General features: G+C 36.5%; 1 protein-coding gene across 10 annotated transcripts in view; it reads left to right on the top strand.

Moving 5' to 3' along the window:
• The window catches only part of RABGAP1L (RAB GTPase activating protein 1 like), a 255,581-nt gene that overhangs the window by 34,019 nt on the left and 193,802 nt on the right, over nucleotides 1–27,760 (top strand). For all 10 annotated transcript variants that reach the window (XM_068690408.1, XM_068690406.1, XM_068690409.1 and 7 more), the window contains 7 exons: nucleotides 1,839–2,013; nucleotides 2,845–3,005; nucleotides 3,777–3,887; nucleotides 9,266–9,332; nucleotides 10,150–10,252; nucleotides 11,856–12,022; nucleotides 16,646–16,790. In XM_068690408.1, the coding sequence (XP_068546509.1) occupies nucleotides 1,839–2,013; nucleotides 2,845–3,005; nucleotides 3,777–3,887; nucleotides 9,266–9,332; nucleotides 10,150–10,252; nucleotides 11,856–12,022; nucleotides 16,646–16,790 (929 nt within the window). The remainder of the gene's footprint in view (nucleotides 1–1,838; nucleotides 2,014–2,844; nucleotides 3,006–3,776; nucleotides 3,888–9,265; nucleotides 9,333–10,149; nucleotides 10,253–11,855; nucleotides 12,023–16,645; nucleotides 16,791–27,760) is intronic.

A 27,760-nucleotide genomic window follows, 5' to 3' on the forward strand; every position in this document is an offset into this window, starting at 1 on the left:
CATTTTGGTCTTTGAACTCGATTTAAGATTTCATTTGAGGATTTGAGGTTATGGCAATAATTCATTTGAATTAGGAAATTGCACTGCATACTTTAAGTATGGCAGCTGTCACATGGGCGTTAGAAGTTAGGTTTGCTGTACTTATTTTCCCAGATGCTGTGTGGCCATTCAAGAAGGTTGTTTTCTTGCAAGTAAAAACAGGTTTCTTTTGTCTTTAATTGTAGAAAGCCACCTGTAAGGTAAAGACAGCATAAGAATCTGCACAGAACTGTAAAGTTGAACCCGTGTGTGGTATAATATGCTCCATTGAAGTTCAAGTGACACCAGTGCCATTTTTGAGTGTTTCCATTCCTAATACCTGGCAACTTATCTGAAGTTCTATGTCACATGTCGCTCCAGTATTACAGTATGCTGAATCCTCTCTGGGCTTTTCTTGCTGTTGGAAGAATACTTCTTTATTGTTTTTGACTCGGGATTCTGTTCATGTAACTAATGCTTAGTCAGCCTTGGTGTGAATGTGCATATGCATAAAGAGTGAGGAGACAGAGGAAGTCTGTGTAGCTCTGTTAGTGCTTGAAATTCATTGTGCAGTTGTCCATTGTAAGCACACTGTTCTCTTTAAAGTTTTTCAAATACTCTTTGGATTGTTTTAGGAGTTTGAAATGAGTTTAAAGCTTTGTGTGAGCCCTTAGAGCAGTGTAAGTAGCAGTTAGAGGGAAGGACTGGATGGGAAGGCGCATATACCCTTCTGGTGCTGCTGAAGCAAAAGTTATCCTGCCTGAGAGTGTGATTAGATCTGCAGCCAGCATACTGATAACCCGGAGCATTACACAGCAATTTCTTCTTGATGGACCTACATACAGAGTGTTGTTGCTGTGATCTTTTCTTATTATCATTTGTTTTCTGCATTTATTTTTGTAGTTGTTAATGCAATTTTCTTGCAGTTTTTTTTTTTTCTTTTAGAGAAGCAAACACAAAACTTTCATTATTTACATTGATTATTTTTTTTTTTCATTGCTAAGGTTGTTTTCTAGTATGATAAACCTCTGTTTTTTTGTTTTGTTTTTGTTTTTTTTTTTTAAAAAAAAAAAGTGGCATCTTGGAAGTATTTCAAGGGAGTTACTATATTTGTCATAGATGTATGGGTCCACTGAAGTTTTCTGAGATTACAAAGATGAGGAGGGTGAAAAGCCTAATTCCACTGGAAATGTTTTTTGGTTTTGGGCACAAGCCTGTTTGACAAATACATATAAATTATTAATTTTCTATAAATACCTAATTAGCTCAAAGGGTAGGGCAGTATAATAAATTCAGATGTTCACAGCAGACTGGATTTTACATTTTTGGTGTTTTTAAAGCTGTTGTGATTCATGATCACCTAACACTGCAGGAATTGTTTACTAAGATAAATAGTTTTATGTGTTCTGCATAAACAGTGCTTCCTTAAATGTATTTTTTTGGTCTTTGTATGCAAATTATGTTTTCACAGCTGTGGTGGTTTCTACATTTCTGCTTTTGTTTCTCATAAATGATTGCAGAGCAATGGTGGTCAGTATTATTGCATGAGATAGAGGTACTATATTTGTCTTACGGAGTGTAATAGGGGCTTAATTTGTTTTAAAACCCAAAATATTTATCTTTTAAAGCTGGAACCTGACATGCCTGTACCTACTCTGCATCTTGTATGCTTGAATCTAATAGTAATTACAGTTCAGATATTTTTTTTTAATTTAATAGTAATTACAGTTTAGATATTTTTTTAATTGCAGGAAAATCTTTTAGGTATGTCTGTTTTACTGACCTTTTTATTTGATCTTCCCTGTTCCTTCTCTCAACAGAATAATAGATCAATCAAGCAATGTGGAGATAGCTTCTTTTCCGATCTATAAGGTGTTGTTTTGTGTGCGTGGACAAACTGGAACTTCAGAGAGTGACTGTTTTGCATTCACTGAAAGCAGTTGTGGAACAGAGGAGTTCCAGATTCATGTTTTCTCCTGTGAGATTAAAGAGGCAGTGAGTATTAAGTGTTCTATAGTGACTCATATAAAGGATGGAAGGCATATCTGAAAAAGTTGTTCGTGATGTGGAAACTTATATATTGCCGTGAAAAATACATGGATATTAACATCTAATGGATTTTACAGAACGTGCAGGTGGTCATATGTGAATATTAATAAAAATTAAAAGTTATACTCTAAGTTATACTCTAGAAAGCCTAGATTTAAGGTATTTTGTTTTTCAGGCATCATTTGGGTAGGTTTCAGACTCATTTTATAGTGTAGATCTTTGAGATTTACAAAGAATCATCTTACAGTACTGTGGTTGCCCTATTTAATTTGGCAAGAATTGCATGATAGCTTGAGAGAAGGATTTTCTAGGGTAGAAAAATAAAGGATGGAAAAGAAGAATCTTATTTTTTAATGTTTGCGTGAGCAAGCTGTGAGATGTATTTTCAAATGCATTACTTGAAATATAAATTTTTAAGCGTCCTCTAATGGTTTGCATTCCCAATCTTGTAATGTGTATTAACTAACTGAGCATTACAGCAGAAGTGAATACGATATGAATAGAAATAGGTAATATTACTATTGAATTTGCTTGTCTATTAAATACCAGATATGATTGGTGGTGTCTTTTGTGTTGTTTTTGTTGTTTTTTGTTTTTCTTTTGTATAAAAAGCAAGTGACAGTAACTCTAGAATTGACTGAATTTGGGATTGACTTCAGAAACTGTTGTATATTGGGATTTGTTCCTTAAGATAACATATCACAATACCACATTAAAATATACTGTGTTTTTTTTTTTCTTTTTTATAATACCACTATTTCTTTTGCTTTTCTGCAGGTCAGCCGAATTTTATATAGCTTTTCAACAGCATTCAAACGTTCTTCCAAACAAGCATCTGATCACGTTAAGGACTTTGTTCTTCCCACTCCAGATAGTGATGTGTACACTTTCAGTGTTTCCTTAGAAGTCAAAGAAGATGATGGAAAAGGAAATTTTAGGTAAGCTGAATGGAAAAGTAGAGATTTTTCTGAATTATGCATGCTTGCAAAATTCACAACTCCTATGTTGCGGTGAAACTCATTTGACTTCTTTCCATTAGTAGACTTGCTATAAGTAGAAAGCTGTTGCTCTGTTTTTACTTTTTTTTTTCCCCCACATGTTTTCTATATAAAGGTTAAAAAATTAAAGGTTTTCAAATTAGCTTCTTTTGAAGACATTTTTTGGTAGAGATGCTCAAGGTAGATCTGTGCAAATGGAAAAGACAGGAAGTCTGTACAAACTTCTGTTAATTCAGTTTTTCTGAATAAATAAAAGTTAGCACTCTTTTAATTGAGATTTTTGTAAGCTAATTAATTCCAAATTCATTTTAAGTTTGGAAAATTGTAAACTACTCTGAGCATTACAGGGGAACAAAATAATTTTTGCTTAACAGTTAATTACATAAATTTTGGAATGGACGAGAGAATTGATGATGTGAAAATGTCCTCTTTATTTTTTGCTTCATATGTATTATACTTGCTATTATTTCAAAACCCAAAATACCCCATGAATTATTGGCTATGTGGGCCTGATAAATCCTGTGGGTGGTTACGATGCTACATACGAACCAAAGTCAAACTTCAGTGGCTGTTTATTAATTTATGATTATACTATGAGAGGTTCTCTCAAATTAACTTACCATTTAAGTTGGTTACTACTGTCTCTTCTGTATTTAACAGTTAATCTTCTCTATCTGTACTAAAGGAACTTCTTTATTATTATTCTTTTAGCCCAGTACCAAAGGATAGAGATAAATTGTATTTCAAACTTAAACAGGGAATTGAGAAGAAAGTGGTTATTACAGTTCAACAACTCTCGAACAAAGAACTGGCCATTGAAAGGTAAGAGTAATAAGATAATGAGGATTAAGTTTTTGTGAGGAAAGTATTTAATCTACTTTTCCCTGGAAAAAGAAAGAAAAACAGCAGTAGCATAGTATTATTGAATAATATAATTAATTTCTAGGTGCACAGTTCAGTTTCAAAGTTCTCTTGAAGTAATTTGTGTGATTGTTAAGATGGAAACAAGATGTCTTGGAAACAGCATGTAATAGTCAAACTTCTCTTGTTACATTTTAAATGTATTTTTTGAATGTGCTATTAGGATACTTATGGCATTCAAATGCTTTTGATTTTACTTTTTGTTGTTCTTAAGTAAAGCAGAAACACACATTTATTGTAAGGCTGTATTATCAGCATCTCACTGTTTAGAGAAAGTGACCAAATTAGATTGTCTGGGCTACGTTAAACTCTGGAGAATATTTTTCCATTAGATCAATATACTAGAATAGTACAAATTTGGACTCAATCCAGTGGTTAGAAGAAGCAATCTCTTGTTGGAATCTTCCAAGACCAGTAGGATTTCATTGTAGTTTGTTTTTTTTTAAAAGTATGTTTCTAATGTTTAAGTAGTGGTGAAGATCTTGGGACTGGTTGATAACCCATGTTATTTAGTAAAGTTATTAGTAAAGTTATAATAAAGTAAATATTATATTTACTGGAAATTAAATGAGGGGAACTCTTTTAGACTGAATAATTTGATCTTTGTGCAAGACATTTGCACAAGAAGCAGACCATGCACATGAAGAATAACAATTAGTTAATGGGTTCGTTAACAGTAGACACTTGCTGCTACGATAGTGGGTATTGTATTAGCTTAAATTAGAAAATTCCTTCTTGATATCTCTATTTTTAAAAATAGAGATAAATGCCACCAGATGGCAATCTTATCAAAAAAGTAACAATAGGAGAATTCGAGTTTATTGAAAAGGGAATTCAGGATAACAGGAGTATCAAAAAAAATAAAAAATTCATAAAACCTGATTGATCTGTGTGCTTTCAAGGTATTTTTTTCAAAAATGAAACAAAACATTTAGACGAGGGATATAGAGCAGAGATTTTTAATGATAATGCTTTTCTATTGTAAAACTGTGCTTTTGCTACTCATCAGTTCAAACAATCTATTTTCAATAGGATTGAATTTTTAATTTAAATAATGTTGGCTTGAAATTTCAGTTCACGACTGATGAACTATTTTAAGCATTTCTGAATAACATTGAATCTCTATACATAATTTTCCTTGTGGGGGACCTTGAGGAGTCTGGTTTTTTTGTTTTTCTCCTAAAACTACCTGGTTTGGATAGCACAGGTTACCCACAGCCAAGATACTCTGTCCCTTCCTACCTTTGTGGCCTGTTCTTGAACAAGGCCTGTGGAGCTTGCCTATTTTTATCTTGGTTGGAGCAGGTGAAGAAGCAATGTTCACTCCTGTCTCCCAGGTTTGAGTCATGGTGGCACTGTATTGGTTCGTTCCCCCAGCGTGGGATATCAAGTCTCTGTTTATGGGGTTCAGGAAGAAAATTCTAGTTACTAATTAGGGGGCTTTAAGAGTTTTTTTTTTTGTTTGTTTGTTTGTTTTTTTTTTGTTTGGAGAGTGAACAGCCTTTCGTTTGGAGAAGTTCTAGAACTGACTCTGTTGGTTTTAAAATAGTGGTGTTTAAATATACTGTGCTGCCATTCATACAGGAGAGTTACTTGCAAGTTATACAGATACTCCTTAGGTTAAGGTCTAGACTTGACGTCCTTAGAAGTGATATGCAGAATATTGGCTGTTTGCTGGGTGTTACTGGAAACTCATAGATCATGTTATCATGTTAATGTAATACCACTAGCTTTATTGGTGGGTAGCATTTGTATTTATACAAATGAAAATCTATATTAGTGAGGAATAGCTTAAATTCGTTTTTTTTTTACAGGTGTAGAAACTAGCTGAGTTTAAACAGAGTAGTGTACCTGTGTGTAGTCACTTGATAGCCATCTCTAAGTGCAGAAAAGCCACAGCTCAGAAATGGCAGGACTGAAGCCCATGGTCTTTACAGGTCTTTCTGAAACTGAGGTGTGTGGTAGGGTGTTATCATTCTTCTGAAGGTGATGTTCGTAGCTGTCATTTTCACTTCTGAAATTGGCGGCTGAGCACAGTGACAACTGTTTGTGTAAAATCAAGCTCCTCTGCAAGCAGAGGTCTTGAGCTCCTTTAGTTCAGTTAAACTCAGTTTAGTCTTTTGAACTTCAAAGAGAAGCCCTGACTCTTCCTGTAGCAGGATGTCACCAGTCATCATAAGTACCTATTTCTGTGAGAGGCAGGGGTTGCTTGTTGCCGACTCAGTCTTTTAGAAGCATACTTCTCAAACATTTTGGCTGGCACACGTCAGAATTTTTGTGTGCCTCTGAGAGAAGCACAGCAAGAGCTGGGATCTGTGAGCTGTTGCCTTTGAAAAGCATGGTTATTTTGCCTTCATCTGAATCTCAGCCTCAGTGTTTTCTTTAGTAGATGTGCCAGAAGCTGGTGACTCCTCTGTTATAAGTTATAGCTTATTCTTAGCTATTTCCACCTCAGGAACTAAAAATAGTGCAGTTGGTCTACTGTAACATTCTGCCCGGTCTAATTAGTCCTCCAGAGAAGTCTGCTCATGTAACCACAAGTACAAGTCCTGGCATCCTAGCTACCATTGTTTTACATGGCACTGCCATAGGCTGTGTAGATACATCTGCATTGCTGCCTGATGTTTCATTTACCACTTCACTTTTTAGGACTTTTGTAGTGCAGGAGCATGGGTAAGAAAAAATACCATTATGGATGTAAGTTAATGTTTAAAAGTAATGAGGTAGAAAACAAAAATCATATATCCAAATGTGCTAGGGCCAAAAGTAATAGATGGTGTAGTAATAGCTTATGTTAAGACTATCTTTTACAGTTCATATAGCATTATTGAAACAGTAATTGCTATTCTATCTCTGTTGATGATAGTGTTCTTGCCTGAAAGCTGTGAAACTATTCTGTCTTCTCTACTTTCCTATGACTGTTTAAATGATGCCTTACAATTTCTGCTTGCTGAGAAATCAAAATTTTCCTTTGGATAACTGGCCCAGATGACAGAAGAGCTTTTGTTGAGCCTTAGAGAAGGTGGGAGTGGGAGCTCCTCATAGTGCTTTCCCATAGCTTGTGGGGTACAGAGGAGAGGGAGCCAGACTCTTCTTGGGCATGCAGAGTGGTAGGATTAGAGTCAATGGACACAAGTTACCTCCCTGGAAACTCCTCTGAGTTAGGCCAGTTGTCAATATGAAGGGAGTTGAGCACTGGAACAGATTGCCCAGAAAGGTTATTTACTTTGTTTTGTTTTGTTTTGTTTTTTCTTATTTGAGATCTAACATTAAAAAGTCTGTGCAAACCAGCTTGCACCTTATGTTATAAATACATAATTTGGTTCAATATTTCTCATTCATCATGGAGTATGCTCAAAGGAGAGAAATACAAACGTGATTTGCAGAAACTTCAGAACTGAATTTGTGCTTTCAATAGTCAGGAAGTTCAAAAGTTTAAATGATTGTTCACAAATCATTTAAATCATTTTTTTTTCCTTTTAACTACAAATCTTTTTTTGATACTTTTAAATGACTCCACTGGAATTCTGGAATTCAAAACCCTGGCTTATTTACTATCTCCATGGTGGAGTAATCTCATAGAGTTGCTAAATGGGCATAAAACTTCCTTTGTCTTTTCTGCTTAGGTTGCAAACTCTTTAAGGCAGAAGCTGCTTCCTACTCTTTTATGTATGCACATTTTAAATTGTGGGTAGTGGTAGGATTCCTCAAAGTCTTGTTATCTTGATTTCCTTAGAAGGATGCCAACAATAAAGCACTATGAGGGCTACAGTATGGAATATTGCATACAGTTCTGGGCCCCTCGGTTCAGGTTCGAGGACACAGAACTGCTTGAGAGAGCCCAGCGCAGAGTCCCAAGGATGATTAAGGGAGTGGGTCATCTCCCTTACGTGGGAAGGCTGAGGGAGCTGGGTCTCTTTAGCTTGGAGAAGAGGAGACAGAGGGGTGACTTCATTAATGTTTTTAAATACGTAAAGTGTGAGTGTCAGGAGGATGGAGCCAGGCTCATCTTGGTGACACCCAAAGATAGGACAAGGGGCAATGGGTGCAAGCTGGAACGCAGGAGGTTCTGCTTGAATATGAGAAGAAACTTTTTTTACACTGAGGGTAACAGAACACTAGAACAGGCTGCCCAGGGGGGTTGTGGAGTCTTCTCCGGAGACTTTCAAAACCTGCCTGGACACGATCCTGCATGACCTGATGTTCCTGCTCTGGCAGGGGGATTGGACTAGATGACTTTTCAAGGTCCCTTCCAATTTGTAACATTCTATGATTCTGTGATACAATTCCTATTATGTGATCAGTAAGTATAAATAAACAAGAGGTACATCTTGAGATAGCTGCTGGTTGTTAAAAAGCCATTAAAACCCAAGAAGAAAACATGACCTTTTGTCTAAAGTGAAGGAGACAGTAGAGAATAGGCATACATACAGAAGTGGTTATTGGGACATGGAACTATTCCAGGATACTTAAGGAGGTGATTTTTGCTCTTAGCAAACAGAAAGGGTGCGAGGAAGGTATGAGCCTACTTGCTCGGGTTTATCAGATCACTTCTGGCATGCCGTGAAGACAGTGGGATTGGTATAGAATCTATTAGAGCAAAATTAAACCCAGCTGTTTGTGCTGGATTAATACTGTGTCATAGGGCTATGGTGTTTTTGATCTCATCCTAATCACGTTAATCACGTGTGTTGTCACAAGAGATCCACAATGTAAAAGATGAAGGCTATAAGTTGCAATCATGAAGAGCCCTTGTGTCTGCAAAATAAAGAACTTTGGTCTTAGAAAGAGAACAGAAGTCTAAAAATAGAGCAAATTCTTATTTTAAGGGTCTGTGAGGCTAGGTGATGCTGCACCAGTGAGGTTATGAGTGATACAGTATGTGAAATTGTTACATTTATTTAGTTGTATGAAAGCAATTTTAAAAATAATTCCTAAATTCATTTTTGCTAGGGACTGAGTGAATTTCTTCTGTTCAATCTCTTTCTAATGTACATGAATTGTTGGTATCCTTAAACCTAATATTTTAAGTTGTCTTTAAGAATAATTGTTTCTTCATAGGTTAGACACCAATTTCTGTTGTCTGTATTCTGGAAAATAATTTCATTGTCATTTCTGTAATCTGTGTTGTGGTATTTCCTGAGCATTACCATAATACTAGCAAAAAATTACTAAGAAAGATTTTTTTTTAAATTAGAGGCAGTGGGTAGCTGTGTCATTATGTTCAATAAATATTTTTATCTTTGAAATGATAATTTTTTTTTAATAAAACTTCACAGATGCTTTGGGATGCTACTAAGCCCTGGACGAAACGTGAAGAACAGTGACATGCATTTACTAGACATGGTAATGCTTAGTTCTAATAGTCCACTTACAAAGATACAGGTGATTTAAAAACCAAATGAAAAACAAGCAGAAAAAACACAACCAAATAAAAGCAACCCCCAAAAATAAACCTCCCATTGTTTGTATTTGTTTGCTTCTGTTTCTTAAATCCTGGATTTTATATCTTAGAACTAGAAACAGATGGTATGTGTAATGGACAAAATATTTCAATTAATTTCAAAACCTGTGGCATCTGTTTTTGTTAAATTGATGGAAGCAACAATGAGGTCAGTTGATAGCTGGTTATTACATATAACGAAGCTTTCTGTATTGTGTTAAGCGCGTTGCCTAAAAATATAGAGCAAGTAATTGAGTTTTTTTTTTCTTATATATATATACACTTGGGCATTAGGGAAATGGTGTTATTTTTTTCTGAAAAAAATACATTTTCCATATTTCCAAAAATAACATTTCCATTGCTGAAAACTTTGCCATTATTTGGTTCATTTGAATTTAAATTCTTGTTCAGAACTTGAAGTAGTCGCTTGTCTTTTAAAATAAACATTTAAAAAGTATGTTGGTAAGCTGTCTTGCCTTCAGTTTCTTATATAAAATATTTTTTTTCCATTATACATAATATTTCTTTTTTCTCTTCCCTATACCCTTTTTCAATCCATTATATCTGCTCCATTATAATCCATTATATTCTTTATTTAGGTTGTGTTTTCAAGATTGAACACAATGTTACTCTGAGCTTCCCAGAACTGTTTTCCCCACTCCCAGTCTCTTTGATCTACAGTCATGACTCTAGTAAAATCCTGTATGTTTTTATTTTTAGGAATCCATGGGAAAGAGTTCTGATGGGAAGGCTTACATAATTACCGGAATATGGAATCCTAATGCACCAATGTTTCTAGTACTTAATGAGGAAACACCTAAAGGTAGTTTAATTCTTAAATTTGTTTTTTATGTGACATGAGTTTGATGTATGCATGTTCTCCTGGGAATCATGGTGTATATGTCTGACTACATATACCACCATGTTCCAAGCATCCATGGCTAAAAGTGGAACTTGTGTATATAAATGTATGTGACATAAAAATGTGATGTTCATAGAGCATTGAGCATCATAGAGCATTGGGAAGGTGGAAGCAATGCATGGAAGTGCTCTAATATATAGCATAGTTCCTTATCCTTAGAATTGATGTTCTCTGACGTGATGTGAAGTTTGACTGCAAATCTGGAGTTTGTTTCCCGTCCCAAGGCAGAGCTTGTATCAGTTGTGTAAAGGCATATCTAAGTATATACGGTTAGTGGTGGTGTTCTTGCTGCTCAATTTTCAAATCACGTTATTTCTAGTAGTGTGTAGGCTACTGTGTGAAACTACTTGCTGTGAAGCTTGACATGGTTTCCATTTTAAGATACGACTTTGTGTTTGCATGTGGCTTTTGTTGTTTTTGAAATTCCCACTTGCTTCTTTGGTCTTGTGAGAAATACCTCAATAATTTTCTCCGACAGGGTCTTCTGTAAAGCTATTTTATTTGCAATTGCAGTGGCGGGTGTCCTGCCAGCCAGGAGTGCCCAGCAAAAGTGTATCATAACCTTTTTTTCTCTATTACCTAATGCTTGATTCCTCCTGTTTCCTCATTGACTGAGTACTACGGGTTCACAAACTACTTGATGCTTATTACTATACTTTATATGTACAATTTTATTTGACCAACCATTAATTTCTCCTTTTCCTTTGTTTTCTTTCTTTCTTCTCTTGTGACTAGAGGGCCTGTTACTTTTTGTTTTCACTGATTTTGCACTGCTCCTCCTGTTTTTCTTAGCTATCCTCCTTATTTTGGGACAGTGGGACCTTCCCCTTATCTGCTTCACATACTCCCCACTGCTATGCCACTGTCAGGCCTGCACAATCACTTTAGAATATGCAAGGTTAGTGAAATTTTCCACTGCTAAAACACAACTTTGTCTCTCACAGTCTGAGAAGACAAAAGGGCCTGGGGATCCATTATGTATGATTCTCAATATTTGTTTTAAAAAGCTGTGCTTCTTGGATGATAGATACCAGTTGTATTACAAAATGATGGTTGCTAACCCTCTCTGTGATGATGTAAGTTTCCAGAAGCACCAATCCTTTTCTTGCTTTGTAAACCTGCAAGATAAACTTGGACTATTTCTGTGTCATCTTCTGGTCAGTTTATCCTGTGTTCTGCTCTACTTGAAAAAGTTTGAGTTAGGCTTAAGTATGAGGAAAAAAATAGCATTGCATACTGCTGCTATGAAGATAGCCAAGCACAAAGAATGGGACAGGGATGGATAAAAAGTATCCTAATGCTGTTTTCCATGCATGACACTTTGAATCGGTTTGCACAGATATTTTTTTTTTTCCAAAAAAGTCATCGGAGTTATCATCAGATTAATAAATCAGATGCAATAGAATGAGTAATTTATAGAAAGTGGTTTCAGTTTGAACAACAGCTTGTCATTTATTGGTTTAATTTTTGACACTTTTCCTGTACGTGACTTTTTGTGTTTTAGATAAGCGTGTGTACATGACGGTGGCAGTGGATATGGTTGTCACTGAAGTAGTAGAACCAGTGCGGTTTTTGCTGGAGACTGTTGTGCGCGTGTATCCTGCTAATGAACGCTTCTGGTACTTCAGCAGAAAAACCTTCACAGAAACGTTTTATATGAAGCTAAAACAGGTATCGTGTGTGGTTTTTTTTTTTTCTTTTAAGAAAATTTGATGCTGGGAGCATTTGTTTTGTCTGTTTGAATTTGTCCTTTACAAATGTTAGTATGGCACTGCACCTCAGTAGGGGTTTTTAACTCGTTGAAATGTTTAAATACCTTATGGTTAAGTAGCATATAGAAGTGTTCGATGCCTTTGTAAACTGAATTATTATATACGTCATAAGTCATTGGCTTTGTGGGCTTAAACAATTTTGAATCTATCTATTCCCTATAACTTCATACAATCAGACCTAGGCACAGACATCTAAAACAAGTCTGTTTGGTAAAAATCAGGCAATTGCATTAATTGTTCACTGTAAAATCAACTAATACCTAACATGGAAATCCTGGGTGTTAAGGTTCAAAATACTAAGATAGGTGGCTGAAAGGATGTAATCAATTAAAGGCAGAGGAACCTTATGCAGTGGTTTGAGTTAGGCCATTACTACTGTTTTTTCAAAGTATCTTGGAAGGGTGGATTTCTGTGTTTTCCAAAAGAGGGATTTGAAAGAAGGTTATCTGGAAGAGCAAGTTCTGATGCATGTGGAAATTGCTGTCTTTTCACCCTCATGGTGCATTTTGTGCATACGAAATGCACTGCATTATTGTCCTTCACTGCCCTTGGGCTTCATGAAGGGTAGGGTTATTGTTGCAATGATTTATTAAGGTAGCATTGTTCATGCTGGTGATTGTAACCTTATAAAATGTTCAAAGAACAGTAAAGGAAAACAACAACAACAACAAAAAAACAAACTATTTTATCTGAAATACTCAGTTTGTCGGTCCTTGGAGTTGAATGTTGAAGTCAAGTTGTACAAACAAAGCACCACTCTTCAGAGGCGAGAAGTTGTTAAGATGAAGCTTAAAGTATAGTTGTGTATTCCCTTTGTTAGTTTTCCCCGTCCTGTGCTTGGGAGATTTCTGTGCATTTATTTCTTCCTCAAGCACTAAGAGATGATATATCCATCCATCTCATCTGGTCACGTTTGTTCAATAGTTACCTACTGAGTAGACTGCTAAGGACTCCATTCTGGCATTGGGTAAGGTGCATAAAGTGTATGCCTTCCCGTTATCAATATAGGACGATGTACAACACATCCTCGTGCAGAGAGTTTTGACCTGCTTTCTCCAAAGATTTACCATAGGATCATAGAATGTGGGGTTCTTGGTTCAAAAAGGGAACAACAGAGGCTAACTGTATCATTTGCACTGGAATCATGATCCATTATCTTTGACTAATGAAACCAAATAGGAGTGATTTAATTCTACTGAGCCTCGTGTGAATGTTTTAATTGTCATCATCCTGTGGGGTGTAGTAATGGGTCTGGCAAAACAAGCTGTGTTCATGCTATGTAGCAAAAGTGCAGCTGTGTTTAACACTTAAAGTAAATAAATCGCATGAAATGCTGTTTATGTAATTCTTCTGCAGATTAGCATAGTAACTTGGAATTCAAGAAAATGTGAGAAAACCAAGTGTTATATGCAAATGTTGAGGATATCTACATTTTCAATTTAAGGAAATCACATTTGAAGATATTACTTTCTCAACTGTTGGATACATAGCTATAATCAATTAACCTTTCCTCTTAAATCAGTTAAAACCCTACCAGTTTTAGTTTTGAGTACTACGGGTGCTTTTCCTTTTGCTTTCTCACCCCTTATAATGTGACAATACACACATGCCTCCCTTCCCTGAAGAAACACAAGCTTTTCTTCCGGCTGTAAAATTCTGAGGAGCTGTTCTGCAGACTTTCAGGGAAGGAGCATTTTTAATCTTGGCAATTTTACTCCAAGATTAGGCCCTGGTGATGGAAGACAGGATCTCTGGTTGACCTGTAGCAAGTCGTTACTCAACCAATTATCTGTTGGGTAATTTGTATTACAAGAGCTGTTGATAGATAACTCAGTAAAACTCAGTAAATAACTTGCAGGTAACGCTGAAAGAAGCTATATATACGGACACTTTCTTCTTTAAAAATAACTTTGCAGATGGCATTGAGATCAGCCACTTGCGGACCATTTTGGAAAGTAGTTGAATTTAAGTGGATTTTAGCGAACCAGAAAGCTTTTATCAGCAGCCTCAGCTGTAGGATAGGTGTTTTCCTCTGTGCAGGACAGTGAATGCTGTGGTGTAGTTTGCCTGCTGATGTAAAATCATGATAGCAGTGCCATCCATTATTGTACAAGCATAGCCTGTTTGACTGTAGCTGAGAAATTCAGGCATGCTGTCTGCCCAGTTCTGAGTTTGAGTGTGCAGAGTCCTTGGCAAGAAGCTTTTGACTTGGGCTGTCTGAGCAAGGTGCCCTTCCCAGTAAAGAAACATCCATTATGGAGGTTCAGAAAGAAAGGAAGTAATGGAATATCATTTCCCAGGGTGAGACTTGCCCGTAAGGAGAGAAAAATCAAAATTCCAGTGAGGAAAGAATCCTGTACACCTGCTAGTCTGAACCCAAATTTGTGAGGGGCAGTCAGGTATGAGAAACGGCATAAATGCAGGTTGCTGTGAGGTTTAGGACTGCTATAAACATACTGCCATGCTGCTGATACACGTTCTCATCATCAAAACACGACCTTTGGAAAGCTTGTTGTAGATAACAAATTCAGGCTTCAGAAAAACAACTAACCAAGTTACTCGCATTGTGTACAGATGGTCTTGCAGTTAAGCAGAACATGTGCAAGGACCTGAAGACGCATGATTCTTGTATGTTGCAGAAAAATCCATAGTACCTCTCATGCCTTACTCCATGAAAAATAAAAGCTACAGATAGTGATGGTGAATAATGCTACATGCATCAATATCTGATTGATTTAGCCAAGTACTTTGTAATTATATGATAAAGGTGTTCTGTGAGAATGAAACAGGTAGAATGTAATAGCTTGCTAAATATTTAAAAGACAGAACAAAACAAAAAAAAAAAACAAGCGCCTTTATGCCTCCATCCCAAAGTTCATTAAACACTTTGAGAAGCTCAGTCAGCAAAACTGATTGATAGTTGGAACCACATGACTGTCTTCTTCCAGGGTGTATCAGCTTTAAAGGAAGCAGATCTGAATGATTAATATCTCTGAAATAGTATAGATTTTCTCAATATAAAATTACTCATGTTGTCTTAGTGCAAGCAGTCCTTATTTAAGCTACCTATCTGCATAATGTCAACAGCTTGTCGAAATTGCTAGTTCTGTTTAGTCGTTTCCAGCAAAAGGTGTCATGGAGTCGTCTTCCAACTCCTTCATAGTTTTGCTTTTGAATTAAATTGAATACACTCTGTGATTATATTCTTTTTTTTTTTTCATGGTTAATTTGATGTTTTTAATATGCTCAAAAATTGTCTTATTAGGCAAGAGCACAAAGAACAAAACAGAACGAAATTTTGTGCTGGTTCTAGTCCATTTAATATAGTCATTAGTTTGCATTTTGTACAATTCTCTGCATGTATATTAACCACTGCATGTAACTGAATAATAATTGTGTTCAGAACTTAAACTCAGAGGAAAAACTAGAGTTGACTTTACTTTAAAAACTTGCAGCGTTGTATCCAGTGGGGTATGGGTAACTAACTGTTTTCATGTCGAAGTTCACTGAATGTGAAAGACAAAGATTAAGCTCTGACCTTCTCCAGTTTTAAGTAAAAATAAAACAATTTTCCCCTGCCCCCCAACTTTTGAGGTAGTTTGCCTTGGAAGTTATTGCACTACCAGAGACAGATTTGGAAGAAAAGCTGCTCTTACAGAACAAAGTGTTTTCTGTTGAAAATGTTCTCGCCCCAAGTCCATAGCTGCAGACACCACACTCAAAATTCCAAAGTTTCCAAGTTAAATCGTGTGATAAATTAATGTATATACATGACCTCTACACGTGTACACAGACATACGAGCATATTTATATATATATATAATCAAACTTAGGCTACAAACACAAATTTTGTAGCTAGATACAGCAGATACATATCCCTAATGAGAGGAATACATTATAAGTTATACTCTCTGGAATAAAAATGAGTTGGTCTGTTGTTTTTTTTTTTTTATTATTTTTTTATTTTCTGGGGTTGGTGGTGAAACATTAAGGAGTTTTTAATGATTTATGACTTTCAAAAAGCATAAGGTTCTGTTGTTTCCTTAGTCTTGTCTTTACCTAACAAAACCCTTACTATTTAAACTTTTTTTTTCTTTAAGGCATTTGATTCCCGTTTCTGTGGTGATGTCAGTTATTCCATTTTTTTTCCTATTCTCTCCTATTTTCTTTTGCTGCAGTTTCTCTTTGACCTCATCTCATTGTATCTGTGCTTAAATGGGAAAGCCTTTCTGTCATAGTTCTGAATGATAATTAAGATGGTGTCTGGGAGGCCGCTTTGGAAGTAATGCTGGCTTATTTGCAACTTCTGACTGTAATCCTTAAAAGAGAAGGAAGCACAGTTATGTTTTACTGCCAGCCTACATATGCCATTACAAAGGAATCTGAGGGAGTCTTCTCCAAACTATTCTTTAGCCATGATATGAGATTTTTTTTTTGTCTGTGTTTTGGTTTGGTTTTGGCAGACCATTAGAACTGTACTAGTCAATAGTGGGGTCCTATACATGTGCGTATTTTGTTTTAGTCTGAAGGTAAAAGCCACACGAGTACTGGGGATCCAATTTATGAGGTTGTCAGTCTACAAAGAGAATCTGCAAGAGAGGAAGAACTGGTCAGCCCAACAAGTGGAGGAGGACCCATATCATCCCAGGAGGATGAGGCAGATGAAGGTAAGAATAAGTGAGCGCTCATAGTTTCCATAGATAAGACTATTATATTTCTGCTGTTAATTTACTCATTTAATTCTTCCTGTTTGTGTCTATTAGAAATACAGCTGGACAGTAAGATCACAAGTAATTTCCTTCTAGCAGCAGTTCTTTAGCATTAGCATTTTTCCCCACACCGTTATTGTAGTTCTTTCAATACCAGCAGTAGACTGTGCATGTCCATTTTTCTGTGCACTTCAGAATTTGTTACTGCTGCACTCGTGCTCTGATAGAAGATAGAAATCGTTTTCTGGAGTGTTTTTTCATCTGACCAGAAAGCATTTGCCTTCAGTGTGCTGCTGAAGAATGACATTGAAATGGCTGGTTGTAAACACGTATGTACAGGAAAACCAAACAAAATTGATGTGGAAACGGGCTCAAAGACAATTCCTCTGCCCCCAAACTGTGGGTCTAGCATGTGAGTTTTTCTCACTTATAAATGGGGCTTATCAAAATACTTCTAGGTTCAGTTGGTGATCGTGTTGGGGATTGCTGATGTTTCTGGAACCAGAGTATTTGCCCTCGCATCCCAAAGCTAATGGTTTCTCAGGGTATTGCCACATGTTTTTTGGAGCCCTTGGCCAACTGTAGTCCATTTGTACCCCACGGGCTAGCTCGTAGCCTTCAGAATAGGCTTTTAGTGCCAGCTTTGATTTGAATATCTGACCTACCAGAACTCATGATAGTTTTATGGTTATTCTTCAGATTTCTGGCACTGTTCTGTCAGTACTGTAAAAAGTTTTTCTTATTGGAAAAAATAAGTGGAAAAATTCCATTTTGATTCTTAGTTGATTGTAAATGGTTGGATATTGGTTCTGATTCACATCGTGTAAACTCTGTGATTAATGCGGGAGCAGACAGATCTGGTTACTCCCTACTGTTTACAAACAACAGCAGCAACAAACACAAATCCCAGGTGACACTAGGCTTACAAGAACAGAGCTAACAGAGCTGGTCTTTGCAGAATTGGAAACCTTCTGCCCATTCCATGGGAGGGAACAGGATAGCTATTGACTATCACTGCCATTCCACTATCAATTCTAAATAGTAAAAATGCTGTTGTCTCTAACAGAGCTTTTGTATTAAATGGGTACTTGGGATTACTTTGATTATAGCAGGAATTATTTCAGATTGACCTTTGAGTCTTGTAGTTCAGCGTAGTGAAGTTCAACATCTGTGGGTGTTCTTTTCTTTGCTGGATGTTAGAGCTGTAAGAGAATGTTTTCTGTAGCTTGTCTGCTAGGACAGAGTTTAAGTAATTACTTGAATGCTTTTTTTGCTTGTTTTTAATATTGCTTCTCACCAAGAAGAGCAAAGTGCTGTTCTTGAGTTTGATGAATGTAGCACAATTAGCAATAATGTAGATATTATCCTCTTGGTGCTATTATGAAGCTGTTTTACTTTATTATAGGGTAAAAGTATTCCACTGAGGAACCTGAGTTTAACTTTGGTTTAGCTTCCTAATGCTAGTTTCCATATTTTAAATGTAGATTACTTCCTAAGAGAAGACATTAAAAATATCATGATGTGACTCTGTTCTCATGGAAACTGCATTTAGAGCTATCTGCCTAGAAGTTATCTATCCTAGTGGATATGCAGGTTAAATGAGTCACTGCCAGTTGTTCTAAATAAATCTCTTCATTCTTTTTCTTTCTTTTTCTTTTCAGGGTACTAATTATGATGATGGAAAAAGAACTTGAGTTTACAATGTCTTGTCTTAGCCTTGGAAGAAGGCTTTTTCTTTTGTCTAGTGTTAAGGCCATATAGATTTTTCTGCTTGCTATTATGGCAAGTGTGCATTATAAGGAATATTAGATAGGCCAGAGGCTGGTATTCCCATTTAGAGATACCGAGGATTATCATCTCTTCTTTTTTTTTTTTTTTTTTGCTATATCTTTAGCTACATCCTATATCCCCACAGAACATTACTTAATTTAGTCCAGAAACACTACATACTGCAGTTTCATTTGTATAATGCTGTAAGAATGCATGTTTCATGTGCACCTTACCTGATTTCTGTGTACGCTGTGCATCTTACTTAGTAAGATGCCTTATGTTAGTAGTATGTGAATAAAGATGTTTTTAAGAAAGCATTTTTTTCAGTATTCTTGTTCTTTTTTGATTTAATGAAAGGCCAAATGTTTTTTCCCAAAACAAGATTGTTGGCTTTTTTTTTTTTTTAATTTTAGCCTCTCTTTTATATAGCTTTTCCGCTGAAAAATGATCTTTGCAAAGACTTTGAGATAGCTACTTAAGAGATCTTTCAGGTCAACGTGGAGTTTTTAATAAAATTATTAATATCATAATAGATATTTCTGGCAACCTAGCCTTGTAAGGTTTCCTGCTTTGGAAATAATGTTTTGCTTTTTTTTTTTTTAATATGTTTATTTCTTGTGGATTTTTTTTTCTTGGTAAGAAGTTTTCTCTTAAATTCAGGCTCTAATCTTTAAAAAAAAAAAAAAAAAAAGCTTCAAATAAAATAGATTTATTACCAATGAGCTGAAAAGGATACTTTTTAATATTGAATTATGAGTAGAACCTTGTAAAAAGGTGCAGAGCACTATTGAGTGAACTAACCTTTCTGCTTTTTGATGTGTTAAGAATGAGAGAGAACACATACAGAAAGCTTGATTGCATCTTGCATTATTCAGAAAAGTCAAAGCTGCATGGACCACTTTTACTGTCATGTCATTCTGTGGAAGGGTAAAGTGGCTGCATGTGTGAGCCTAAGGACTGGAGAAAACTGGTTTCTGACAAAAGCATTTGCAAGGAGAATGTAGTCCTGGAAACATATAAGTGACAAAGGGGAAGGGGAAGAATAATTTGGCTTATTTTAGCAGAAGTGCTGGTTAGACAATAGATGAAATCATGACCTTTCACTCTAATATTTTAATTATTATTTTTTTAGGTAGTCTAACTTTTCAGGAGAATACAAGATAACTATTTGAGATTAATTTTAAATCAATTACTGCTAGGAGCTTAAAGATCATTGTAAATAAGAGCAATTCTGTTTAAAAACACAAAATACTCTGTGTTTCCAAAGTCTTTAAACTGATTGTAATTAAGCTGAGGATTTTTTTAATTTTTATTTAATTTTTATTTTTAAGTTTTATGTGGTCCCAAGTGTCTGATTTCTAGCTCTTGTCCCAGGCCACTAATTGCAGGGTAAACACTGCATGTTATGTTTAGTAGACATCCCAAAGCAGGTAATTCATGTTAGGTAAAAGGTAACATGCCTACCAAGTCTCCAAAAGAAGCTCCTGAAAATGAGTTGTAGATTGCCTCTAGAACAGTCTGAAATGACTTCCAGGAATGCAGTACTATCTGTGCTTGTGTTTTTTGATTTTTTTTTTTCTCCTGCAACATTAAATTTCTTGATCTTTTAAAATATTACATTTCTGACAGCTGGGAATTGAGCAAAGATCTAGCTGACAGCACAGGGGATACTGATCCATAAACAGTTGGCTTAGACCAAGAAGGATCCTATTGAAATATGTTCAGAGCTTAGCAATTGGCTTTTAATAAGGAGAAATTATATATAAATATCAAGCTGTAGGAGTAAGAAAGGGCAGAAGAGAAGAAATAACAAACATAATAGGGTAATGCTTTCTGTCTGTTCCCTCTAGTTATCTTGGCTCTACCTAAAAAGAGAAGTATTCTACAATAGAAAAATTAATATATAAGATGTGGAAATTCAGTGAAATTTGACAATGAAAGTAGATTAAAAGGGTAGAGAATCCTGAAAGCTTCAAAGAAATTGAGATAGTAATGTTTTGGGAGAGCACAAAAAGACAGGGTGGGTACAATAATTCAGAGATGGGCAATAGTGAATGATTGGAGATGATCAGCAAGACTAAATTAAGATCCTGGGTCAAACATTGTGGGTGGGTAGAGGCTGTTTTCAGGAATCAAAAAAGCAAAAGAGTAGAGGAGGTGGTGTTTTAGGAGTCAATAAAGCTATTGAGAGTATTTTCTGATAAAACAGGGGCTTGTGACCAGGGAGAGTATGAACACACGAGGATGACTGAGTGAGACAAATGCCATTAGCACTATGGAAATAATGAACTCTGCATTTTTATCCTATTTAAAAATAGCTTTATGTAATTCATAGGAAACGTTTCTTAGAATAGCTCAATGCAGAATAATGTTGCTAGGTACTAAACAAGATAAATCTATATTGAAGTCTTATTCTTACAATAAAAATCAACTAAAATTTAAAAAATTGTAAATCCATTAGGCCATTTGGCTAGTGTTTATCTTCATCTCTTACGGAACTTCAGCAAAGGTGAAGTGTCTGATTTTTAAAGTGCTTTGGAGGAATATGAATCTGTGGCTTCCAAACAAAAAAAAAAAAATTCTTGATGTCATTTTATGGGCTGTACTATCCGTTGTCTTGGATTTTCATGCTTTACAGGTTAACTTCTGTAATTAAAAATGTACTTGATTGACTTCTCCAGCTGTTTTTGTGCTGCCGGAAAGAATGTGATCACTTTGTTACTATAAATTTAAAAAAAAAAAAAAAGAAAAAGGCAGAATACTTTTTTTTTTTTTAGTTTGCTCTGGAAGGTGTTATTGATAGTTACAGCTGTGTTCAGATCTATTTGTGCATATTCGGATTTACTCATGCAAGTATGGCCTTTCTGTTAAAAAAAAAAATAAAAATATATCATTCCAGAATTCTGTCCTGTTGTTCATGAATAGTGGAGGGGAATCTTCTGTCTTTTGGGGTTTATTCTTTGAGTGCACAGGTGAAATCTGGTTCTTTGATTTCAACCTTTTTTTTGTATTAATTTACATAAAATAACTTCAGATTGCGGTATAAAACAGACATTTTTCTCACAATAAGTGAGATTAAATTTGCATCTTGTCCAGAAGCAATAACAGATTATTTTGAATGTTTCGATGCTTTATTTCTATAGTGGTCTTTTCCTTGTCTGCCTACAAGCAGTATGGTAGCGTAAAAGTTGTTTGAAAAAGGATTTGCTTCTTTTTGGATTGCTGTTGGCTTCTTACGAATTAGAGCTTCCTATTGCTAGAGGATCTTCCCAGGTGTCAGTCATGAGTGCCATGGCTTTGTGTGCCGCAGAGTGCCACCATTATGCTCATACAAATTGATGTTTCATATCAGTTAAAAAAAAATAAAATAAAATGATAATAATAAAAACCAAGTGCCTTTATATAGAGGTGATTACAAAGACTTCTCAACAAACAGTTCCCCACAGCTTGTTACTAATAATTGTGAGGTTCTTGTCTCTTTTTGGGTTTGGTAATTAACTTTAGCTGTTTTGTTCAGCCTTTGTATTTCATAAGCGAAGTGGCTTAAATACTGCCCTGGCACTTTAAATAAACCATGGGCAATACACAATTCTAATGTTTTTGTAATGTTGTTTTTTTTTTAAATGTAGATATATCAAATGTGGCATTAGACATTAATCCATACATTTTAAAATTCATAATATGGCAAATACAGAATAACAAATGGCATTGTCTTAGAATTGTGACAGCATCTCAAACTTGATTTTTTCTTGCGTGTTCTCAAAGCTGTCAGTTTTCAGACAGCATAGAACATGGGGAAGATGTTTATGTTTACAAGAATACCTCTACTGTGCAGCATTTAGTTGGCTTTGTCATTTGTGTGGGAGCAGAACTACTCAACTGAAGTGATAATTTCCTCCACTTTTTATTCAGCTTTAAGCATTTTTATATCCAACATAGAGAAGTCATGGTGGCACACTTGTATGTTCACTACAGGAGGGTAGGAGCATCACTTTGCACGTTTCTACACTCAGATTTGGCTGAACAGCTCAGGCTTATTTTTGTGAATTTTAAATCAATCTTTTTTAATGTGACAGCAGTGTAGTGCCTATGTAGCAACTGTATGATTTGAAACTAAGATGTATGCTTAAATGCAGAAATTTTTATTAAAAAGGAAACGACAGCTTTGCCAATGGGAGTGATTTCTAAGGGGAAGGTTAGGTCGTTCGAGAGGTATTGCACAGACTTTATAACCTGTGCAAAAAACATTATTGTTCGCAGTGTGAATATGACAGGGAGTGAAATACGGCATCATCTCTTCCACCTTCTTTCAATGCTTATCAGTTGTAGGTGTTTTCAGTCTGGGTTTCCAGTTGCATAGAGAAGTAATTAAGCTTGTAGGTTTCTTGCAAAGTAATGAAAATTTTGGAATTCATCAACATTAACTTATGTTTGAGTGACACTAAATAACAAATGTATACATTTATAGTTCATGAAAAGGAATAGGAATAAAAATACCTTTTGCTATTACTGGTTAACTTCTAGGGGAAAACTTAGAATCCTTTTTGGTTTTGGTCTCTTTACATGTACTTCAGTAGCTGCTAAATTATTTTTCTTCAAGTTTATTGTGTAACTTAAGTATTAACAGAAGTTTATTGTGAGCAGAATTCAGTGCAAGTTTTCTTTGTTCATATTCATAAAACTTTTTTTTTTTTTTTCTGGTTGTGATTAATTTTCTTTCAGCCAAATTGGGAAATATGCTGTATTTGCTCACTTTACTGTTCAGAATTTACTAAGGATCATCATTGTGTAAATATATCACTTGAAAGGCATTTTGAAATATTTTGCCTTCATCAAAATATTTTGTAATGCATTAAAAAGTTGAATCGTTCTGCAAATCTACCTTATTTGATAATACAGTGAATTTCATGGCTTAAACTTTGTTTCACTCTTGTCTTTTCTGGTAAAACTGTAGCTCGTGCTCTATAATTTCCTGTTACCTTATAAATGGAAGCTTGCTTTTTTTGTGGCCTTTCTCACGATCCTCTTTCATTTCTTACGTACAGAATGATTCCATGTCAGTAACGTCTATATCTTGTTGCCCTGATAATATGCTGCCAACTTCAGCTCCCCCTTCATTTTTGTTCTTCTCCTACATAAAAATCAAGCTTCTCATTTTTGAATTATTCCAATTCTATTCACACCTATCTTCACAACCTAATTTCCTTCTCCTACAGGCTGCCCTGCTCAGGTTGCTCCAACTATATTATTTTTCAGTTCCACCTACTCTTTATTTCACTTGCAACAGCTTCTCAATTAAAACTCATTAAAAATCCTTCTTTCTTCTTCATCTCGGTGCTCAAACCCCACCTGTTCATTTTTTTTTTCCTGCTATCTTCATGCATTTCCTGTCATTTTAGGATGTATTTCGCTTCTTTGTTTTTATGCTTGAACTCTTGGAATGAACAATATAGTTTTGTACTTTATTTGCATTTTTTGTTAACAGACAAATTAGTTTGACTCCTGAGGCACTGCTGTATTTCAGGTAATCTAGTAGACTTCTTGAAGGAGAGCAGACCTACCTTCCCAAAAGGTAGCTCTGTATCTAGATAATGTATCTTTGTATCTAGCACTGTATCTGGTTTCATCTAGGGGTTCTCCATGTTCTGCATTTGTGGGCTCAAAAGCATTGTGTTATCAAAATGAACAAGGGGGAAGGAAAAGCCAACATTTGTGTGTGTGTGTTAATTTCTGTGGGGTATTTGCTTACAGTAAAGAGCTACTGTCTGTGTAATTCTACTGTTTTAACACTTGATGTCTCAATATTTTGTTTGAACATGGCTCATCAAGCAAATACATACTAGTTGAAGGGAGAAGGCAGAAATGAGCAGAAGTCTCATTTGGAAAAAGTGGAGTTTTCAAGAGAAATAAGAATACAGAAGATTTTTCTTTTTGTTGCAAGATGTGCTAATATTGTTTTCTATGGCAACTCTGTTTAAGACAAAGTAACATTGGCATAAGTTGCAGAAAGAAAGAATTAGATTAGCAGTGAGAGATACAGTACAAGAGTTACAGTAATGAAGTCCTTGGAGTGAACTGCTCTGGGAGGTGACTGGAGGTTTGTAGGGTTAGCTTAGAAAAGTATCTTCAGGGAACTAAATGATCAAGACCTGTGTTCTCTTTAGCCTAGTTCAAAAAGTGCCAACTTGGATAACCTACCAGAGCTGTCTCATAAGGCTTGACTTTATTACTCTGTGGTTTTCCTAGGAGATAGTCAAAGGCTCTTCTGGTTTTACAGTACTGCAGATGTGGACAACCATAGGGTGGCCTGCTGTGGCAGTTCATCATTTGTGAATGTAGTACAAAAACAAACAACCCCCCTAACCTTACTGCCACTGGATATCAAGTGGAATAATTGTGAAAGTTCAAGTTGTTTTCCATTAAAATTAGCTTTTCAGGGTGTTCTGGGTTAGACTAGATCCAAAGAGGTGCCTCTGCCGTGTGGATGACAGGCCACATGAGGATGCATTTTCCAAATTATTTGTTACCAAGAATAATGAGCCAATGTATTGAGCCATGAATAATGAGCCAATGAGCCATGTATTTTTCTACAGAGTGATAAAAGGTCTTTCATATGAGCGGTCATATTTCTACAGGATGGAGTCTGTTTTTAAAGGGGCAAAAAAGTTGTAATTGAGCCTGGTGAGTGGAGTATTGTAACATAACAAATGTTAGTGCTGGGCCATTTAAAATACAACTCCCTGTGCCCTATTCAAAATAGTCTGCTCATATAATGAATAACTTATGTAATGAGTGTTTCTAAGCAGAGTAGGCACAAAATTACATACATCCAATAGGCTGCCAGTCTTCTTTTTAGTTAGTCATTAATTATAGTTTGTTCTTGAATGTTCCTGCAGATTTTTCAAAGAGGCCACTTGTGTTTGTCTATAGGCATACTAACAAAAGCAGCCTATATGCAAAATCTGTAATCTGCAGATCTTCCCCCCAACCCCAGTAGCATCTGTACGTGCTTCGGTATTTATCTCATGCAAATGGCCAATGTCTAAAGCAAAATACAAGAAGAAAAGCAAGTACACTGGGCCAGGAGTAAGGCTATGGGGCTGGTCAGTCTAACCACAGTCTGTGGGACAATTAGGGAAGAAGTCCTCCTGCAAGTTGGTTCTAACCACTTGAAGGATAGCAAGGTGATTAGGAACAGACTACATCGATGGATGAAGGGCAAACCATCGCTTTCCTGTGACAAGGTGACCAGTGCTGTGGATGAGAAAAGAGCAGTGGGTGCTGTATGCCTTGACTTCAGCAGGGACTTCAACACAGCATCACAGTCTCCATACCTTTAAATTGATGAGATAGGGACTGGAAAAGTGATAAATAACATGGTTGAAAAGTTGGCTGGACTGCTGGGCTGAAGGGATTGCTCAGTGATGTGAAGTCCAACTGGTAGTCAGTAAGAAGTGGTATATTTCAGGGGTTGGTGTCGGGATCAGTGATATTCAAGGTCTTTATTAATGACCTGGACAGTGGGACTGGGCACAGTCTCTGCATGTTTGTGTACAACACCAACCACCGGGTCGGTGTGCTGGAGGGCAGGGCTGTTGCTCGGAGTGACTGGAACACACTGGAGAAAAGAGCTGCTGGGAACCTCATGGAGCTCCAAGAAAGGCAAATGTAAATCCTGTATCTGTGATAGAAGAACTGCGTGACAATACAGGCTGGGGGCTAACTATTTGGGAGGCATCCCTGTAAAAAATACCTGGAGATCTTTTCACCTGAGTGGAAAAAAACCCTGCAAGGAGCCAGCAGGGTGGCCTTGCAGCAAAGAAGGCTGAGCCCAGCAGTCCACAGGTCCAAGGAGAGCTCTATCCCCTCTCCTCAGGGCTTGTGAGACTGCACTGCGTCCACTGCTGGGCCCCCCAGTACAAGACAGACAAACACACTGGAACAAGTCCAGTGGATGGCACCAAGGTGGCCAGAGGGCAGGAGCACATGCCATATCTTAAAGAGTTAAGGAATTGCGTTCATTCAGGCTGGAAAAGAAAGCTTGCACGGAGGAGAGCCTTGTTGTTATCAGCTAATACATCAGAGGACTCAGGGGTGGACCGAGACTTTTCTCAGAGGTGTATAATGATGTGCCGAGGGGCTGCAGGCATCAGACGCAAGTTGGAACAGGATCTGATCAGATAAGAGGACTTGTTTTAAACCACGATCCTGGTCCAGTAGCGGAATGGGTTGTCTACAGAGATTCTTGAATCTTCTTTCTTGAAGGTTTTCAAGACTACCCTCGCTCTCAGGTCCCTGGGTGACCTGATCTAATTCAAGCTGTTTGGAGTAGGAGGTTGGACTAGATGACCTCCAGAGATCTCTTCCAGCCCAAATTATTCTAGGATTCTGTGCTGAAGCCATATGGCGTGATGCTGGCTGTGGAAGTGCAGTCCTTCAGCCTTGCTTTAAAGAGACTCTGAATTTAGAGAATTGTTTCATGGGGCACCCATGAATTATCCATCCACAAGGTGAGAATATGTAATATGGTTAAGCAAAAAGGCAGAGAGGCTTGATGTTATCTGTAAGTATTCTTAAAGGCTATTTGTGTGTCCACACGTTCACAACCCAGCCCTTCAGGTTTGCTTCCTTGCAAATGTCACCTATCCCCTTCCTGTTCTGATGAGGCATAGGTTTAATTTTGCAGGTGAGAGGCACTGAGAGCAGGGCATATAAAAGAGGAAGGGAAAAATGCACAGTATGGCTAGAGGAAGGGATCTGTTGCATCCCCTGCAGAATCAGACAGGATGTAATCATGCTCTGGCTAATGCTGCTGGCTTATAGATACTATAGAATGTGGGGAAAATGTGCGAAAGCACACTTAAGGGAAGAATATCTGCAGTTAAATATCCCCCTGAAGATACCCCTCCCCCCCCCCCCCCATTTATACTTGATTTCTTAAACAGATCAGAATATGTAAATAGTCTTCAGGATGGAAACAAAGCAGAGATTTTTTTTAAAGCTGTTTATTCTCTACCTTTTGCCCCGCTCTATTTTGAAGTTTGACGTTAGTGTCTTTTGAAAGGGAGCATATGGTAGTTCTAATTAAGGCCTGTGATTTTCTGACATACAATTAAATAATACATTCCAAATACTGTTAAGCCTTCCAGATGAAATAA

This window comes from Anas acuta, chromosome 8, assembly GCF_963932015.1.
Source record: "Anas acuta chromosome 8, bAnaAcu1.1, whole genome shotgun sequence".
Classification (NCBI taxonomy): domain Eukaryota; kingdom Metazoa; phylum Chordata; class Aves; order Anseriformes; family Anatidae; genus Anas; species Anas acuta.